General features: G+C 44.9%; 1 protein-coding gene across 1 annotated transcript in view; it reads right to left on the reverse strand.

Moving 5' to 3' along the window:
• Window positions 1-8,468: 8,468 nt before the first annotated feature.
• Edem2 (ER degradation enhancing alpha-mannosidase like protein 2) overlaps window positions 8,469-20,572 on the reverse strand; it is a 29,912-nt gene continuing 17,808 nt past the window's right edge. Inside the window, exons 7-11 of the mRNA XM_059261729.1 lie at window positions 19,536-19,677; window positions 17,535-17,659; window positions 15,112-15,256; window positions 12,129-12,250; window positions 8,469-9,051 (exon numbers count right to left, since the gene is read on the reverse strand). Coding sequence (XP_059117712.1) covers window positions 8,551-9,051; window positions 12,129-12,250; window positions 15,112-15,256; window positions 17,535-17,659; window positions 19,536-19,677 — 1,035 coding nt within the window. The 3' untranslated portion in view covers window positions 8,469-8,550. The remainder of the gene's footprint in view (window positions 9,052-12,128; window positions 12,251-15,111; window positions 15,257-17,534; window positions 17,660-19,535; window positions 19,678-20,572) is intronic.

Genomic DNA, 20,572 nt, shown 5'->3' on the forward strand with positions numbered 1-20,572 from the left:
TATGAACATTCATGTATCATTTGCTTATGCTCTCCCATTATTAATATTATATATATATGTGCATGTGTGTGTGCTCCTACATATACATACAGATATATAAAATATGATGTGTATGTTCACATATTCTCTAGGTAGATTAATATTTATAAAGTTCATTTTCCTAATTATTTTACTTTATTTATTTTATTTTGCTTGTGGGTATATGTGAATCTAGGCATGTGCATGCCAAGGTTTGTGTGTAGAGGTCAGAGGATAACGTGGTTCTGTCCTTCTAACATGTGAATCCTGGAGCTTGAACTCATGTCATCAGACTTAGCAGCAGGTTCCTTTACCCACTGATGGCCATCTTGTTGGCCCAAACCATTTCATTTTGGTTAAGCCATTTAAAAGAAATTTTAGATACTATAAGATTTCACGTCAATATTTCAGTGTTTTTCTCTTCAGAACAAAGGCATGCTCCAATAACCATGAAACTATCATATTCAAGAAATTAATGTGGATATACATCTATAATTTCAGGATTCAAGAGACTAAGGCAGAATTACACAGTGAAATCCTTTGTAAAAAAACACAACAAAAACTACTTAGTGATGGTATGCTGGAGCTACTGGACTGGGTGTAAGGTAAAAAGCCCGAGCTCACTTCCAGGTTTTGAAAACCCACCAATCCCAGAATTCAAAAACCCACCAATCCCTGGGCTCTCCCCAAGCTCAGGACTTGAAATCTCACCAATCCCCACCCTGGAAAACTCCACTCCCAAGAAACCCTACGTAAGTTCAATTTTCTGATGCCTCTCACAGAGCAGAGGCAGCCACGTGTCTTTCCCAATAAATCTCTTGTGTGAGGTTTGTTGTGCAGTGTGACTTTGCAGTATTCTTTGGCTTCTGACTGCCAGGATGCCTTTCCCCTCGGTGCTACGAGACTTCTGCTGGGGAAGCCTTTCCCCTCAGAGCTGCAACACTTAACACTGGACAGAGAAACTCCAGACAGGAAAATTGACTTGATTGATAAGATCTGCAGGAGCTTCTGATGAAACTATTCACATACCAAACCCACTGGGATCTACCATTTTGAGACTGCAGGGGAACTGACCTACAGGTGGAATCTTCCATCCCCCAAACCCCCTTTCTGCCCTTTAAAATCCCCAAGCCCCCTGCACCACATGTGCACACGGTCTCCACATGAGTGTACTTCACTGTTCTCCACTTCCAGAGCTGCTTGTTGTTTTCTTTTCATGTGACCTCCATCAATCCCACCTAACATTCGAGAACTACTGACTTACGTACAAAAAAAGGTTTCCTCTTTTTCAATCTTTATTCCACAATTTCATACACATCTATAATGACTGTTAGTGTTGTCTTCACCCTCTGTTCCTCTCTCATCCTGTTGCCAAACATTCCTTTACACTGTGTGAAGATGTGTCACTGTGATTGGTTTAATAAAGAGCTGGATGACCAATAGCTAGGCAGGAAGAAGTTAGGCAGGACTTCTGGAGACAGGGAGATCTGGGGGAAGAAGAAAGGAGGGGTCACTAGCTGGACACAGAGGAAGCAAGGCATGTAGGAGGAGAGGTAAAACCCAAGAGCCATGTAACAGCACATAGATAAATTGAAATGGATTAATTTAAGTTATAAGAGCTAGTTAGAAACAAGCCCAAGTGGAGTGGGAGAGCAATGAAAGAGATATCTTGATAGAGGGCGCCATTATGGGGTTAGGGAGAAACCTGGTGGTAGGGAAATTCCCAGAAACTCACAAGGATGACTACATTTAAGACTACTAGCAATAGTGGAGAGGGTGCCTGAACTGACCTTACCCCTGTAATGAGATTGGTGAATACCCTAATTATCATCATAGAACCTCCATCCAGTAACTGATGGAAGCAGATGCAGAGAGCCACAGCCAAGAACCAGGTCAGGCTCTGGGAGTCCAGTTGAAGAGAGGGAAGAGCGATTATATGAGCAAGGGGGTCAAGATCATGATGGGGAAATCTACAGAGACAAGTGAACCAAGCTCATGGGGACTCACAAACTGTAGACCAAGAGCTGTGGAGCCTGCATGGGACCAAACTAGGCCCTCTGCAGGTGGGAGACAGTTTGTAGCTTGGTCCCTCAGCTTGGATGCAGGGGGGAGGGGATTGGTCCTGCCTCAACTGAATGTACCAGGCTTTGTTGATTCCCCCATGGGAGGCCTAACCCTTTTGGAGGAGTGGATGGGGGGTGGGGTGGGGGTGTGGGGGAGGGAGTGGGAGGAGAGAGGGAAAGGGGATCTGTGGTTGGTATGTAAAATGAATAAAAAATTTAAAAGAAAAAAGAAACAAGCCTTAGCTAAGGCCAAGCTTTCATAATGTATAAGAAGTCTCCATGTTGTTATTTGGGAGCTGATGGTACAAAGACTTGTTACAAATGGCATCCAAGCTGGGCAGTTGTGGCGCACGTCTTTAATCCCAGCACTCGAGAGGCAGAGCCAGGTGGATCTCTGTGAGTTTGAGGCCAACCTGGGCTACAGAGTGAGTTCCAGGAAAGTCTCCAAAGCTACACAGAGAAACCCTGTCCAAAAGACAAAAAAAAAAAAAAAAAAAAAGGCATCCAATGTGGGGCCACATATTTCCACATAGATTCTGAAAAAGCAGTCTCTTGGGTATCCTCAGTGTACAGAGACACAGCTCTTTTAAGAGGCTCTGCTATGGAGCACTTAAATGGGGTTTATGAGCAGCAGGCAGCACACTACTTGGTTGTGAAAGAACCAAGGTAGAAGCACTTACTGGAGCTAGGGTCTATAGACCAGCTCCAAGCAGGATCTGCAGGCATAAGGCTCCATTCTCACCAACCCAAAGGGGGCAGAGCCAGCCACCAGGCCATGTGCTAGCAGAGGAGGACCTAGCCACCACTACTTAACAGCTTAAGGAACACTGCCAGTGCATGGCTGCAGACACTTAGTAAAGCAATCCAGACCAAGAAAACCTCTGAACAGATAGAGTATATTTTAAAATGTGCTTAGATGCTAAAGAAATAAAAGAAAATGGATATAGACAGTCATGGGAAAAAAATTTATAAATAATAAAATAAAGCCTTTAAAGAGAGAGAAAAATAATATTTTAAAAATATGTAAACATGGGAAACACACAAGACATCTGGATCCTGTATGGTGCTTTGTTGACTTTGAATTTTTTGAATGCTAATGAACAGAGAACGGCAGCTGCTGAGATACACTGAATTGAGGAAGGGACTGCTGAATTAAACCAGCCTAGATACTTTAGGGATGGCTTGGCTTCAAAATGGAAGTTGGACAATGTGTTGCATTGGGGGAGAATTTGTGCTTTTGTTTCCACAGGAAATGAAAAGCTATGGATTCCCTCAATGTTAATCGAGATCAGATTTGAATGGGGGAGACCTCCTGATGATCTTAGCTACAGACAAAAGAAATAAACCTAGAAAAACTACAAGACAGAGCAAGAGGACCAGACACTAATGAAAACAGGTAGCTCAGGAGATCCAGCCTCTCAGAGTGCCCCTGTTGCATCCAGAACAGCTTCAAGGCTGCTAGCTGAGATGGTCCAGACTCACAGACAATTCTAGCCAGACTACAGATAAGCCTTGTACTTTCACATTGCATAGAGACTGTACAAATGTTATGGCTAGTTTTCCCAGGACTTGACCATTATCTCAGTTTTCTTAGAGTCCCCTAAAGATGCCATTGTTCCCAGACAACAAGAAGCAGTCTAGAAAACTGACACCCACATTCCTGAGAGGTGGGGTGGGTGGTTTTTGGTCAGTGGGTTATGGATGTGTGTCATCATTTAGGGAGGTTGGTTAAAAATTGTTCATGGTGGGGGGGGGCGAAAAAAATTGTTCATGTCATGGTCAGGGTGAAAGCTAAACAAAGGAGATTAGATTCAATGATCTCTTTCTAAAGGGAAGAGAGGGGATATAGTATAGAAATGATGGGATAAAAGGGTGGATTGTTGAGTCTACTTTTGAACAACTACTAGTCTCAAGTATTTTACATTGGTATGGAATTTTGTATATTGATACAAATTTAAGGTTATTTTTGTTGTACTGTATATATGTTTCTATTCTTGTTTAAGGTATTATACCTGTGCAACTCATTTAAAAATGTAATGTAAAGTTTTAGTTCTTAAAAGCTATTTAGGATAATAAAGAAATACAGGTTAATAGTCATCTATAACAATCAAACTTATAGTCATGTTAGGTATGTTTTCAAAAACAGAGCTATATATAGTTTAGATAGGAGATCTTCAAACACTTCAAAGACCTACAGAATATAGCATTTAAAATGTTTTAATAACACAGAGCTTTTCCTAACAGTAAGACACATCTGCTCCTGGCAGCACCAATTTACTTTAAAAAAAAGAATGATGGGCATTGAAGAACCTCCATATGGAGTTTGCTTTCTTTGTGGCAAAAGTTAGCCATTTGGGCAAGAAACTGCCTTGCCTACACTGCTGACAGAATGCTGTCCAAATTGGACAAGCAGGACACAAAAGAAAATGACTGCCAAACTTTGCCAAGAAAAGGTAGGACAGTTCTTCAAAATTCCTGCTTCATATAAAAGTCTGTCAGATCTTTTAGGCTTGTAGGCTGAAGACAGATGCTGAAACACTACAAACAAACCTTGGTGACTGTCCAGGCAACTAGACGTCTTTGTCATTTGGAAGTTGATTGCTCTGCACTTCCTGTTTACTCAAGTAATATTTTATCCTTCTTGGGTCTCTGATGGAGCTGAAGATGAAATAATTATAGTTATAGTTTTCTTTGTTACCAAATTGAAAAAAAAAACTTACAAAAGAGATGTAAAATGTATGAGGTTGAGAAACATAGAAACTTAAGTTGTTTATCTAAGAAAACATTTTAATGTCTAAAAAGATAGTTTTAAGATGGTAATACAAGTTATGATAGAAAATGGTTTAGGTATAAAACTTTAAATTCATCAAGATAAGATAGACAATTGAGTATTTTCTCTGAATATGCCAAATGCAAATGGACTGAACATTATAATGTAATTCTTACCTGATAATTGTTCTTATTGTTTATAGTTTTATTATGTTAGAGTTAAAACCTTTCCTTTTATTTAGACAAAAAAGGGGAAATGTTGTAGAATATTCTTTAACACTGTGTGAAGATGTGTCACTGTGATTGGTTTAATAAAGAGCTGAATGGCCAATAGCTAGGCAGGAAGAAGTTAGGCGGGACTTCTGAAGACAGAAAGATCTAGGGGAAGGAGAAAGAAGGAATTACTAGCCTGATGCAGAGGAGGCAAGACATGCAGGAGGAGAGGTAAAAGCCACGAGCCACATAACAACACATAGATGAATAGAAATAGGTTAATTTAAGATGTAAGAGCTAATTAGAAGCAAGTCTAAGCTAAGGCTGAGCTTTCATAATTAATAAGAAGTCTCCATGTCATTATTTGGGAACTGGTGTTACAAAGAAAGACTCAGTACATCATTCCCCTACTCTCTAGTGAACATTCTTCTTCCCAGGAAGTCCCTCTCCTATTTTCATGTCTTCTTTTGTGTGTGACCCATTGAGTTTAATTAGAGTTGCTTGCAAGAGTGTGTATGGGAGGTTATTTGCCAGCACATGAACAATCTATCAGTACCTACACCATGGAATAGAAAAAAGACCCTTTGTGTCTGGCTTCTAGCTAGCATGACTTCTCAAGATTCATCTATATTGTAGCATTTGTCAGAACTCCATTTCATTTTGGGGTTGAATTGGCAGTCCCTATCACATTGTGAGGCCTCTGCCATCTCTGCTGCAACCTGTTGTCTTCATTGCTTCTTTCTTCATGTTACCAGCTTAGCCCATGTTAACGAAAGGGGCAAGAAAATCTATAATATGGGAAAGCTACAAGACAACTCTCTCTCTTCAACAAATTGCAATTATGAGAATTTTCTTTTCTGTCAAAGGTAGTTAGCACAACAAGGGTAACTATTGCCTGGACCTTGCTTTCCCTTTTGCTCTGATTAGTAACTATGTCAGATTGTGAAGTTGAGTTCTCATCAATGGGATGAGACATGGTCGATATCCATGTTAGAGATAAAAGACAGAAGCCATATTGGCCAACATGCTCCCTAGCCCTGTTTGGGTTCTGATGCACCTTTTTGCAAAAAGAAATTGGCAAGTTACTTTTGCTTTGTTTGTGTATTCTTTTATGGGACACTGAGATTATTCTTTTCCCACACAACAAAAATAAAAGATAAGGGGGTAGGGTAGAGGCTAAAGAGATGGCTCAGCGGTTGAGAGCACTGACTGCTCTTGCAGAGGACCTGGGTTCAATTCCCAGAACTCACATGGTGGCTTCCAACCTCTATAACTCCAATTCTAGGGGATCTGATGCTCTCTTCCAGCCTCTGTGGGTACCAAGCACAAATGTGGTGCACAGTCATACATGCATGCAAAACACCCATATACATAAAATAAAGATAACAAAAAAAGATGAGTGGAAAGTGGGAAAGGAGAAAGGGAGCGCAACAAAGGGAGGGAGGGAGAGAAGACTTGTATATCAGACGACACTGCAGAAACATGCTAATATCCAAACATGAAACGACACTGCAGAAACATGCTGTCTACATCTAAACACATGAGACTTGTATATCAGACGACACTGCAGAAACATGCTAATTTCCAAACATATGAAACGACACTGCAGAAACATGCTGTCTAATATCCAAACATAAGACTTGTATATCAGACGACACTGCAGAAACATGCTAATATCCAAAATATGAGCTCTGCTTAGATTCTGATTCAATGAAATACAAATTTACACAATAAGAATTTTTTTTTTTTTTTTTTTTTTTTTTTTTTTTTTTTTTTTTTTTGGTTTTTCGAGACAGGGTTTCTCTGTGTAGCTTTGTGCCTTTCCTGGAACTCGCTTTGGAGACCAGGCTGGCCTCGAACTCACAGAGATCCGCCTGGCTCTGCCTCCCGAGTGCTGGGATTAAAGGCGTGCACCACCACCGCCCGGCCACAATAAGAATTTTAAACATGAATTAGTTATTTGAACGTCTTAAGGAATGGTGCTCATTTTTGTAGTTATGCTTTGATGATGAGTTCTGGGGTTTTTTTGTTTGTTTGTTTTTGAGACAAGGGCTCACTATGTAGCTCATGCGAGCCTCAAACTCCTGATACCCTGCCTCAGCCTCCTGAATACTAGGACTATATACATGTCTGCCATGTCCACCTTCCCAGATACTTTCCTTGTGGATTCTACATTTTACGGAAATAAGTGAGGTTGTTTGTAAGCCTACCATCTTTTTAACATTTATTTATCCATTCCTTCATTCGTGTGTGTGTGTGTGTGTGTGTGTGTGTGTGTGTGTGTGTGTGTGCGCACACGCGCGCGCGCACGTGCGTAGGGGTGGGGGGACGGGGGTTGTGGAAGCCAAGGTTTCTCACCAAATCTGGACAAATCGGCAAGCCCCAGGGAACCTCAGGTCTCCACTCCCTAGTGCTGGGGTAGAGGGGGTGTGTGTGGCCACAGCCAGGTTTTCCGAATGCTGGAACCAGGTCCTCATGCTTCTGCAGCAAAGTGTTCCCACCCACCGAGCCATCTCCCCGCCCCAAGTCTACCATCTTTGAAGCTAAATGTGTTGAAGTTGAGTGAAAAGCCCACGAGGAACTGCCTTTTGGTTTTTCCTGATGTAAAGATTCCCCTCTGCCAGAAGACCCTCCCAGACCATCCTACCTAAAGGCTGTGTAGTTCTCCATTACTAACACAACACCCTCTCTTCTTTCATCCCTCCTCCCTTCCCTTCTCTTCTTTTTGGCGTGTGTGTAAACGTGTGTTAGCTCCAGAGGTTGACATCAGGTGTCCTCCTCAACTGCTCTCCACCTAACTTTGGGGACAGGATCTCTCTTATTGAACCCAAATCTCACTAGTTCAGTAAGACTAGCTAACTACTGAGCTCAGGGGTCCACCTGCTTCTTCCCTCACACACACCGGCCCCCAACTCCAGCACTGTGATTACAGATACTATTGGGCCTGACTCTACGTCGGTGCTGGGGATCTGAACTCACGACTATGCAACAAATGCTTTACCAACTGAATCATCTCCAGCACCCACTCTGACTCTGTTCTTCACAGAATTATGCCCATGTCACTTCATATACTCATCAGTGGACTTCTCTACCAGAACTGAATTCCAACAAGAATAAAACCTTGTTTTCTTTGTTTGCTGCTACTATCTGGGGTTATGGCTAGCACCCAAAGGTGTTTAATAAACCTCTATTGCCCAGAAGGGCACATGGACAGAGGGGGCAGCTAAAAGCTGAAAGCACCTGTTGGAAAAACCAACAAGGAAATACTGGCAAATCATGTTCTCCAAAGATGCCAGAAAAGGAAGAGAGATTCAACTCTTAGCCCTGAGCCCTGGGAGCTGTGGAATTAGATTCATGATTGTTTAACACAAATCCTTTTTTGAGTGAAATCTCAAGAGTCCAGTATGTAAAACCTGATAGCCAAAAGCAGATTTATTATTTTATAGCTTAGTCTCAAAAAAATAAAAATTAAAAAATTATCCAGTGGTTATGAGGAATCTAGGAAAACCTGGCCTAGCAATGCCAGTTTAGAGGTGAAGGGCTGGCTAGGGCAGCTGAGAAGTGGGGTTCTCTGCTTGGCAGACTGCTTCTCCCTTGGCTGGTCATGGTTTTCAGGTGAGGAGGGTGTGCCTGGCCCTGCTGGGGGCGCCCAGGGTCCCGAGCTCATTGTCTTTCTCTGAGCTCTTGACCTGTTCTGTTTGAGAGAGTAGAACTCCCTCATCAAGTCCTCCACCTCCCACTGCTCTTCCTTCAGCCTCCGGCAACAGTGCAAGGCAGCGGGGTCAATGGGGTGAGCTTCTGTGTTGAAGATGTAGCCCCCAGCTCCCAGGATGCATTCCCCATGGGGGGTCATCACAGAGTCAAAGGTGGAGCCGTTGTTGTGGATGAAGTTGTTTGGATGAAACAGAAGATAGAGGTATTTCACAGTCTCGGCCAGGAAGAATGACTCCATGCGGTTGTCCAGCCTGTGGTCCCGGAGGTCCTTGATCTGCGTATGAGAGGAAGAAACGAGTCAGAAGGGCACCATGGTTTGGGAGTAAGGGTCAGGCAGCCCTGCTTATAAACCGCTGAGGGCCTTTGGGTGAGTCACTTCTTGGAGGTCACTTTTCCAAGCCACCATCTCCTCTCACTTGAATAATGACAAACTGGGCTCCTGCGTCCATCCTTCCCCTACGGGACACTTAGACCTCTGAGTCTGTCAGGTCCTTCGGGACCTAGCCCCTGCTCCCTCTCTGCCTCAGTTTCCTACCTGGATCCTTTTCTTGCAGCTCCAGACACCAAACACAGTCTCACCTGAGGGTCTCTGTGAATATTTTTAAACACAGATCTAAGGAAGTGAGGGAGCCAGGTATGAGGCTGAGAGGGGAACAAAAAAGTGCCTCTGCCTCTGCCCCTCTGCCTCTGCCCCTCAAGGCCTCTCTGAATTCTCTGAACTCTGCTGTGGTCTCTAACCATTTGTAGCCATTCTATCACCTATGCACATTTATACAGACACACGGATGACAGCTATAGATAGATGTAACTCCTATATGATATATAGTGTATAACCCAAGAATTAATATTATTAGTAAAGATTGGAATAAAGGAACTTGTGTTGGCCACCGGACAGCTATCAAGGGAAATTGGGACTATTTGGCAAACTGCAACAATGAAATCAATGTAACTTATGAGTTTATTATTAAATAAATTCTGACACTGTGGAAAGAGATCAATGTGTTTCCAACACGGTCCTCATGACAAATGGTGACACATATTCCTGACCTGACCCTTCCTTATGAGCGCATGAGGTTTTTACTATTGTAAAGAACTAACTAGGGGGTGGCTATACAAAATTCCAAAAGTTCACAGGCAGAGATGAGTAGGATAATTTACTACAAAGGCTTACTTTTAGCTTCTTAGATTTACCAGTACATTTAAGTAAAATTAATTCTCAGTGGACATTTAGCTTACACAATACTGTGACTCAAGTATGGACTCAAAGACCAAGTCAGATTTTCTTCCCTGTTTGACAAAGATTCAAGGGCTGTTCTCATATGCACCTTGGGAAATCTTCCAGAGGCTTCCTTTTCATGGAAATGAGCTTAGCTTTCCCAGTGGACTTATCGCTTTGGTTTTTCAGAGAACAGAACATACTGGAAGCCAAAACAAACTGTGGCTTTACTAACCCATTCACTACAGGTCTTCTCTATCACAAACTGAGTCTAGCAGGAAATAGAGCTCAGTTGTAGAGTGCTTGTCCAGCATACATCAGGCCCTAGGTCCAATCTTTAGCACCATGGAAAGAGAAAATGATCTATCTATACTTTACCTATAAGATATCAACACATTACAAAATTTTGCAAAAGTTTTGTTGTTTTGTTTTGAAGTCCACATCCCAACACAAACTCTATGGACTGTCAGGAGACACTCAGATTATTTCCTTAGACATCTGTTTTATGTGTCGACAGCGGCTGTCTGACCCTCTCCTGTTGGGTCCTATGTGGATGTCAGCTCTCGCATGGAGCAGCTAGTGTGCTACTTCTAAAGTACAAATCAGATCCTGGCACGGCCCTGCTGTGGCTCCTGCCCCAAATCCCACTCTCTCTCCTGTGCATACAGAGGCCCTGCCTCATCTACCTCTGCCCCGCTTACCGAGACCTCCTCTCTAACCTTCCTCCTTGCTTACCCTCCTTGATCCAGCCATACTGGCTTTCTTTCTGTTTCCTGGACATGTTTTTATTATTTTTCCCAACTAAAACATAAGCTCATGAGAGCAGGGGTCCAGGTTTGCCTGCCTCTAACCTATGGACTAGAACTGTACGGCACGTGACAGCCATCCAGTAATACCTGTGGGAACAGCAGAACTGTTTAAGGAGTCCATGTTTGAATGCAGGGCTATGGGACTCTAGATTTCATCTCTTAAAATTCATTTAAAAAGCCCTGGGACAAAACGTTCTACAAAGCCCATTTTGGTCTTTTTGTTTTTTGTTTTTGTTTTTTGTTGGTTTTTTTTTTTTTTTTTTTTTTTTTTTTTTTTTTTTTTTTGGTTTTTCTGAGACAGGGTTTCTCTGTGTAGCTTTGCATCTTTCCTGGAACTCACTCTGTAGACCAGGCTGGCCTCAAACTCACAAAGATCCGCCTGCCTCTGCCTCCCGAGTGCTGGGATTAAAGGCGTGCACCACCACTGCCCGGCTGTTTTTTGTTTTTTTAAGGCAGGGTTTCTCTGTGTAACAGACCTGGCTGTCCTGGAACTCTGCAGAGATCCTCCTGTCTCTGCCTCTGAAGTGTGGGGATTAAAGGCATGTGCCACCACTGCCTTCAAAACCCCACTTTGTGGTTTTTTGTTTTTTGTTTTTGTTTTTTTCGAGACAGGGTTTCTCTGTGTAGCTTTGTGCCTTTCCTGGAACTCACTTGGTAGTCCAGGCTGGCATCGAACTCACAGAGATCCGCCTGGCTCTGCCTCCCGAGTGCTGGGATTAAAGGCGTGCGCCACCACCGCCTGGCAAAACCCCACTTTGTAAAGCACAAATTCTGACGGACAGTGACTGCTGGTGCAGAGGTAAGTCAAAGGCTTAAGGTCTAACCCACTTTGGTAGCGAGGTCCACACCGTCTGTAAAACTCGGTTAACTCTGACAATTCCAGTAACTACAAAAATTTGGTTTCCAGAAGTAAATTAACTTGTCGCTTTATAAGCTTGACCACCCTGCCCCGGGGGGTCCCACGTAATGGCCACCAGGAAAGATGTTTATCAATCACCTAACATTCTTCAACTGTCTACTCACTGCTTACCCCTAGCAATGACAAACTGCAGGCCAAAGAGAAACTTTTCAACTTCCTCCCATTCTCCGTCCCTGTGTCCTGTAACTACACCAGCTTCTAAGAGGACACTGGTTCCAACTCTTACAGAGGCCCCTCTGCAGCTCTCTCCCCAGAAAGGCCTGTACTGTCTGGGTCACTCGCCCCTTGCCTATCTTTCTGCCTTGCTGACCTTTCACACTTCCACTAGACATGTGTTCACGGTTTACAACCACTCCCTTCTGGTGCTAATGCTCCAGCGCTGTTTTGAGAGGCCCCGAAACACTCACCGTTGCAAATCCACACTCCACCTTGCTGATTTTCTCAATGGACTCCACAGCATCTCTCCCGAGTTCTAAGAGAGTGGGATCCCCTGTGGCACGGTAGAGGTACATTGCGCTCTCGATGAGCTCTGTAAAGCCAAGCAAACCTTCTCAGTAGCTGAGCAGGCGTGGCATGGGGCCCACTCAGGGAAGGCAGCAAAGGATCCTCCCCTCCACACCTGGTCAGCAGAGCCCCCACTGGAGAGAATCATGGCATTGCTTTCGAGACTACCTGGCAAACTGCAACCAATGAACTCACTGTAGCTTATGAATTTATTATTAAATAAATTCTTGACATTGTAGAAAGACGGAATGTGTCCTTGGTGAGTTTTCAGAGCCAAGATGCGCAAATCCTGAAGCTCTGCTGAATCCAGCAGACTCCCGTGCCACAGAGAAAGAGGCGGGCGGCTCTGGGACAGAGAAGGTAGCAGAGGTTCTGACCTGATCCAGTGTCCGCTCCCTCCCTCTGACTTCAGCAGTGCACATAGCCAGCGTCTGACCAGCAACTATTCCCAGCAGTGATGTGATAAGAACACCATGGAACACAGTGCCATGAAGGAGCACTTGCCCAACATGAGCAAGGCCCTGGGTGCAATTCCCAGAGCCACAGAAAAAGAAAACATATTAATTAAGAAAAGTTAGCTAGGCGTGGGGGCACACACCTAAAATCCCAACCCTTGGAAATGAGGGTAGGACAATCAGGGGTTCTGAATCGCCACTTTCACCAGTACACACGACCAAGGATAGCCTGGGCTACATGAGACTATGGGAAGGTGTTCCAGATGCTCTGAAGGGTCCTATTCTACACCACAGCTCGATGCTCAGCCCAAGAGGAGTGGGCCCAGGTGAGACTATTTACCATTAAAAAAAAAAAGAAAGAAAGAATCTATTTCTTTTAAATACGTGAAGAATTGTTATGGGGAAAATGATTTGGTGCTGTGACGGCCTCGGTGGACAGAAGTGAGAGCTCATGATAGGGTTTTTTTTTTCTTTTTTTTAAAAGTTATTTGGGGACAGGGTCTCTCTATGCAGTTCTGGTTGTCCTAGAACTCACTTTGTAGACCAGGCTGGCCTCCAACTCACAGAGATCCACCGGGCTCTGCCTCCCAAGTGCTGGGATTAAAGGCGTGCGCCACCACCGCCGGGCTTCCTTATGTTTTCTACTTCAGCACCAATTGCTTCTCAAATCAAAGAATTTCTCTCTTCCCTCCCCCAAGTTCTCCTTTCCTGGCTCTCTCCCTTCTGATGGAAACTCTAGCTCCCACTTACTCACTCATCTACTCAGTTCTGTAGTGCTGGAGAGCAGAGCCGGGCCCATGCACATGCTAGGCACACCCCCTACCACTGAGCTGTGTCCAGTCTCGTCTACTCTTAATTTGGAGGAATCTTCTGCCTGTCTCCTCAGGTCTCCCTCCCCCCCGTCCCCTCATCCCACAGGCCTCTAAACAAGTGCTAATCCAATTGTTCACATTCCAGGGCAGACAACGCACGCACACACGACAGCAGAAAAGACAGTGCTCTCGTGGGAGGCCTCCCTCTGCTGCCAGCAGCTGGCTGGGTCAAGGCCAGCTTTTTCTCTCTCACACACGGGTCTAGTGTGGGGAGCCAATGCTGTGCTGTATGTCACCCTGTCGACTCTGAAGAACAGTCCAGGGAAGTAAAGGCCCTTACAGAGGACTTTAGACGAGGTTCTGTAACTGTCATCAAAGGCTCACACTATAGAGTACCATGCACTAGCCAGCTTAGCTACAGAATAGCATCTTCTCTCTCCTACCTATTGTTGGGGGAAAGGAAGGGTGACTGAACCACGAGCTCCTAGATTTCCTGGCAGTGATGTGTACTTCCCTCTAGAACCTTCCTGCCAGCCAGCCCTGCAATAGAGCAGGTTGCCTCCATAAGCAGAGAGCTGTCTCTGGTGGTGACTAGGCCAGGACTAGAAAACCACTGGATCCAATAACTGTAGTAGGGTTTCAGTTAGAAGACCCCTCTGAAGTTCCAATGCTAAAACTGCATCTAAACGTTTGACATGCAGTCACAAACTTGAGTTTATTTTATCCCCTAGTAACAATGATTATGACTGATACTTCCCAGAAGTCTGATGTTTCCCAGGAGTCTTCTTTTAAAAAAATAAAGCCATGAGAACAAATGTCTGAGAAACACCAAGAACAGCAGCAGCCCTGGTAGTCCCTGCGTGTGACCACTGATCCCTCTACTAATGTCACTGTGTTCCTCTCTTGCCTCCCAAGGTCCTACACACACTGGGGTTAGAAGTGGAAGGGGATGGGGCAGAGAACACAGAACAGGGGGAGGCACTAGAAGGCCAGTCTTGTAGCTCAAAGGGAATTCGGTGGCAAGGGGGGATGGGCAGAGACTACCATGCCAAGACAACCATAATGCAACCTGACTTACACTAGGCTGTAGGCCTACCTGCCGACTAAGCTCGGCCTCTGTCTCCCCTGGCCTTCCCTCCTTAGTTTTTAACATCCCTGCAATGAATCAGAGGACATCAGAGCAAGAACTTAAGATAGTGTCCAGTGTGTGGTCCTCTCCTGGATTCTGAGCTGCCAAAGGCGAGGGAAATGAAACTCGGTGGCCTGAGGTCCACCTGTAGAAGTGTACTTTACACAAACCACTCACAGAAGTGGCCTACAGTTTGTGACGTCCTGGTGGTGGAAGTCCCCAGGACTCAGTCCAGCTGGTATCTCTCTTTTTTCTCATTTCTCCAAGTTTGAAAGAGCACAGGACTTAGACAGGAAACCTGGGTTCTAGTCCCAGCTCCCGCCTTGGCCAAGCCACTTCAACCTACCAGAACTCGGTTCCCATACCTAGTAGGAAAACCATCAAGAGCCATTAGAGAAGAAACAAGAGTAGCCTTGGGAGGGCCTGGGAAGGGTTGGGGTGTGAAGAACCAGAGCGTGCAGGATGGCCACGGACCAGGCACGCCGCTCACCCGGTCGGAGTGGATAGCCTTCACGCTTCTCCACTGTGTACCCCTGAGGGATGCTGTAGAATTCCGGCAGCCCCCCGAATTGCTTCCATACAGTGTAGTAGTTGAGGAAGGTTCTCATGGCATCGTCAATATCCCCAATAAGGCTCTGTGGAAAGAAACGGTCAGCAGGTGAGCAGACTCAGGCACCGTGTCCACCTGTAAAACGTCACAATCAATCAATCTCAAGGGAGAGACAAAGCGAGCCTTGGAAGCCAAGAGTGCCACTGACCAGTCCTGAGGTTGATCACTGACTCTGTGCAGCCCTGAGCCACAGAGCGAACCTCTCTGGGCCTTATCTGTAAGACATAAAACTCAACACCTATTCACACCTTGTTGAGGACCTGACATTAAGTCTCTGGACCTTCATGACCAGTGTCTGCTACCAGTCTTACTTTGGTGAGCTGATCCAAACTTCTAAGCACAGGGGGAAAGGCTACTGTGCTAAGACTCATAAGACTCCCATACCTCCAACAGACAGCCATGTCCACCTTTCCAAGTTTTTTTATGCAGAGCTAAGAAGATGAGTGTGTTTTCTTCTTATACAGCCTTTTGAACATGCTGTTCTGCACTTTCCTTATTCATTCAACAATCTATCTTGGTTTTCTTCCATGTAACAGAATACCCTCCTGTTTATACAGCTGCACAGTAGTCGGTCACCTAGACCCAAGTTTAATCCATTCTATAACCAGACATTTGGCTTGGTTCCAGTCTTTTGTCATTTGCTAAAACAATTAATGCTACAATGAATGCTGCCTATACATCACTTCATGCATATGAAAATGTATCTCTAAGACAAATCTCCAGAAACAGGATTTGTGAGTCAGAGGATATGTGTTACTATTAAGTCTATTTAAAGAATCCTTTCTCTTCTTTTTAAGACAGGGTCTTACCACATGACTCTGTCTGTCCTGGAACTTGCTATGTAGACTAGGCTGATCTAGAACTCATGGAGATCCACTTACTTCTGCCTCCCAAGTGCTGGAATTAAAGGCATGTGCCACCATGGCCAGGTCACTTACCTATATTTTAAAATTCTACTTAAGAATTTGAAAATTTTAATTATCACTCTTACTGGTTTACTGTAGTGCAACAGCAATCTTTATTTCTTTGTGTTTCCTTGACTCTTCGTGTGTGTGTGCATGCGTGTTCCTGGGCCTGTGTGTGTACATGCGTGTGGAAGCCAGCAGATAGCCTCAAGTGTTGACCCTTAGAAGATGTCCCTTTGTTTTTTTGAGACAAGGTACCTCACTGGCCTGGAGCTCCTACAAAGCAGGTTAAGTTTCGTAAGTTCCAGGCCAGACAGGACAACATAGTGAGGCTCTCTCAAACAACAAACAAAACAACAGAAACACATTTCCAAAACTCCACTTCCTCAACAGTGTTGTGGGACATTTTATTACACGGTGTGAAGATGTGTCACTGTGACTGGTTTAATAAAAAGCTGAACGGCCAATGGCTAGGCAGGAGAGGTTAGGCGGGACTTCTGGGCAGAGAGAGGAACTCAGGGATGGATGTAGGCGTGCAGGAGACAGCAGCGAGACACTGAGGGAGTCAGACGTACATCATCAAGGAGAGGTAACAAGCCACATGGCAGAATGAAGAGCACAGAAATGGATTGATTTAAGTTTTAAGAGCTAGTGGGACAAGCCTAAGCCACGGCCAAGCATCCATAATTAATAAGAAGTCTCTGTGCCATTATTTGGGAACTGGCGGGCCAAAAGGAAGTCCAACTACACACCACTGTTTCCTGAAAGCAGTAGGCTGTCCATTCTCACAGCCTCTTAAGTGTCTTTCTCTCAACACTTGGGAGGTAGAGGCAGGGGGGATCACAAGTTCAAGGTCATCCCCCATTACACAGTGAATTCAAGGCCAGCCTGGGATAGATGAGGTCCTGTCTCAAAACAAAACAAAAGCAAACTGAAGGGATCACTTATATTACAAACTATTTTGGTCCATGAACTATTGCAGCACAGGTGGGGAGATGAGATGGCCTCCAAGGCCTCCTCTAACTACAGCTCCATCAGACTAGATGGGGAAAACTCTGGACGGCGGGCAGAGCGGGCCCTGCGTCAAGGAGGGGACCTGAAAGAAACGCCCAGTGGAAAAACAGCTCTTGCCAGTGGCTGCTCCTACCTGGCCTGGAGCAACAGCACCCATTGCTGCAGGCGGTTCTACCCACAGCCAGCGGGAGCTCAGCTCCTTACCGCTCCTTTGGAAAACCTGGGTGGGAGCATCATGTATCTGTCTAACTCGCTCTAGTTCTTCCTTCCACACACTGCCCCGGCGTCCTCAAGCAACTCGAGGTCCTTATTTGATACGTTCACATAAGCTTGCTTACATCACCACACCACAGAAAACTGGTCACTCTCATTGACAAGTCATACCTGAAGACCAGGCCAGTAGGCCTCCAAGGACTGGAAGACTGGCATGGACACGGTACCCTTGTACATCTGCACCCAGAGGTACCAGTCATCGAAGTGGGTGTAATTCCGGATGGCTTTGCTGTACTCTGCAACATGGGAGAAGAGATAAAGGACACAGGTGACTGACAAGACAGACCGGCCTTGACAACAGAAGGCGCAGGGTAGGATACACCGAGGTAAGCACACTGGAAAGGAACAGGGTTCGAAACTCCATGCTCAAATTCTTTTCCACGTGCTAGCTATGGCCTGGGGCAAACGTTCCCATCCTCAGCGTCAGGTTTACTGTATGTTAAATCGGGGAAGTAACGTTATATACCTTGTGAGATTATCCAGTCCTTCACTCATCAACAAATACGTGCCTAACAGGAATTCAGTTATCAACAAGACAAAGCCTCCCCACATGGAGCTGACGCGTCAGTGGGAAGTCGAGCTGACATTTCTCCCTAGGATGTGCGTCCAAGAGGACTTTAGTTTTGTGTTCACTGAGGAATCCCCACCACTAGCACAGTGCATAATAAATATACATGATAAATATTATCTGGATGGACAAGGAACCAAATGCAGACACAAATTCATAAGCTATGTCAAAAAATGTAGTAAGAAATAAGGCTCAGAGCTTGGCCCAGCGGTTGGTATGTCAATGTTATCCAATAAACATGTGCCGAATAAATTAATGGTGGCTGTAATAACTATTACTATGAGCTTGACAAGCCTGCATGATAATTATTACTAGGTCAATTTTTCCTAACCAGATAAATGTGACCTACTGAGTATAAAGGACTGGGAGAAACCAGAAAATGAATAAGGCACAGGGCACATACTGAAGGCTCTATACTGAGGAGGAGCACCCTGCTTCCTAGGTAGGATGCGTACACTAGGTTCTGAAGGGAGGAGAGAAGGTGGACACATGAAGACAGGAAATAAAGACACACCAGGAGAAGCAAACATCATATGAAGTGGCCAAGAGGTAAAGAACCCAGACCCCAGTTGGAGAAAGCAGTGTTTCAGGCGGCTCCTAGGGATGTGTACAGGCGGCTCCTAGGGGATGTTGTGCAGCAGTTTCCTCCAAGATTAAAACCTTCCATATTGGAGGGAAGCTCATTAAGACACAGAATGTTAGAAACAGGTGAGGCAACAGGATGTTCTAAGGGGAGGTGAAACAATGGGCAAACTCAGAAAGCTCAGGAAGTAAACAACTCTGAGGCTTCAGGAAGTTCCTGAAATCAACCAGATACACTGGGCCCTGCCCTCACCAAGAATATATAAGCTGAAAGGGCTGCTAAAAGATTTTCTCTGGTAAGCTAAGTTGCCTGGAAGAAGTAGAGAGCTGGCAATAGAAGCAGAGATCAGCCAGGCTGCCCGGAGAGGCTCAGACCACTCCAGCTGCCTGGAAGAGACTCTCCAGCCTGCTGAGCTGCTTGCACGTTACGTAGTATGTGCCAGGCTTCCATGTCACCCACGCTGATTCATTTGGCACAGCTATCTTTCAGTCATTTCTGCTCTGTAAGCACCTCTCACTTATTTCTCTAAGTAACCCCAATAAAAATTCTGGTTCACCGAATTGGATCTTGGTGGTATCCATACTTTAGTCTGTCATGGTTCCCCATCTGGGGTAAGTAGCTGTTTGTTCATGTCTCCCCAGGAATAGTGTCCCACAACAGATAAAGGGGAAAGATAGAGAATTTAAGGTTATCCTCGGCTACAGAGAATTTCAGACAAGCCTAGGCTACATGAGACCCTGATTCAAAACCAGAATAAAAAAGTAACAAAAACCAAAAGAACAAAACCTAACCAAACAAAACCATAAAAGAGAAAAAGAAAATCTGAAGAGGTGCAGGGGCATCAGGAGCCTCCAGTGGCTCTGAATGCAGAATGCACGGATTCCATTGGACTTGACGTACACAGTAAAGCACAGTCAACAGGAGAGTCATAGAAAAAGCCCTCTTACCCTGCCCCCTTTACCTAGAAACATAGCCATGAGCTTCTTATCCTGAAGAAGGATGGCTCCTTTCACCAGGTACTCAAAATAGGAGTCCACGCCAGCCCCAATGCCTGCATCCTGGGCCACCCATTTGCCAGTGAGCACATCGATATGATTGCCAACCTAAAAGAGAAACACAATCCTAGGAAGGACCAAGGCCAAAGAACCATCTACTTAGTGCTCTGACTGCCCAGTCAGATGCCAGGCCAGCACCTCAGTGTTTCCTGAAGCCATGCAGGCTATGGAGAAGGCCATGAGGCTGGGCCACAGCATCCTTCCTGCACATCTCTACTGTGGAGACACAGCTCATGTACATTTGAAGGGACTGACTTAGCACACTAACCAAAAATGTCAAGGAAAAGAGAATGATCTCAAGTACTCACTCCTTGCTTAGGGTGAGTGTAGATGAGAGATTGAGAACCTGTTTCTGGAATCTGTCTCAGACTCAAGGCACGAGTCTGTGACTCCAGTGTCAGCTGAGCATGAAGCTCAGCAGGAGGGTACCTGCTGAGCATTTGCAAGGCCCTGAGTTCAATCCCCAGGATCAAAAAGCCAAAAGCAAAATAGCTCATACAAACACATTTACATGTATGTGCTGAGTTCCCAGAACAGTCCACATCTCACTATAGCTAACAGATTTTTATTATTTTTTAAATTAATATTACTATTTTTCTCTTTTTTCTTCCTTCCTTCCTTCCTTCCTTCCTTCCTTCCTTCCTTTCCTTCCATCCATCCATCCATCCATCCATCCATCCATCCAGGGTACACAGGAATGGTAAAGGAGGGGTACAGACAGGGCACCAACCAAGTCCATCACAGTTCAAAGGTTAGAGCAAAACCTGCCTGCATTGGACTAAAGATGTTACCATGAGCCTCCAGAATGGCATCTGAAGGGATTTTCTGAATCCTCAGACAAGCTCCACTCTCTGAGGTGACTTCACATAAAATCACTTTTAAACACAAGGAGCTATAGTGTCTCAGTACAGTTTGTTTTGTTTTGTGGTTTTTCGAGACAGGA

Source organism: Peromyscus eremicus, chromosome 4 (genome assembly GCF_949786415.1).
Source record: "Peromyscus eremicus chromosome 4, PerEre_H2_v1, whole genome shotgun sequence".
NCBI lineage: Eukaryota > Metazoa > Chordata > Mammalia > Rodentia > Cricetidae > Peromyscus > Peromyscus eremicus.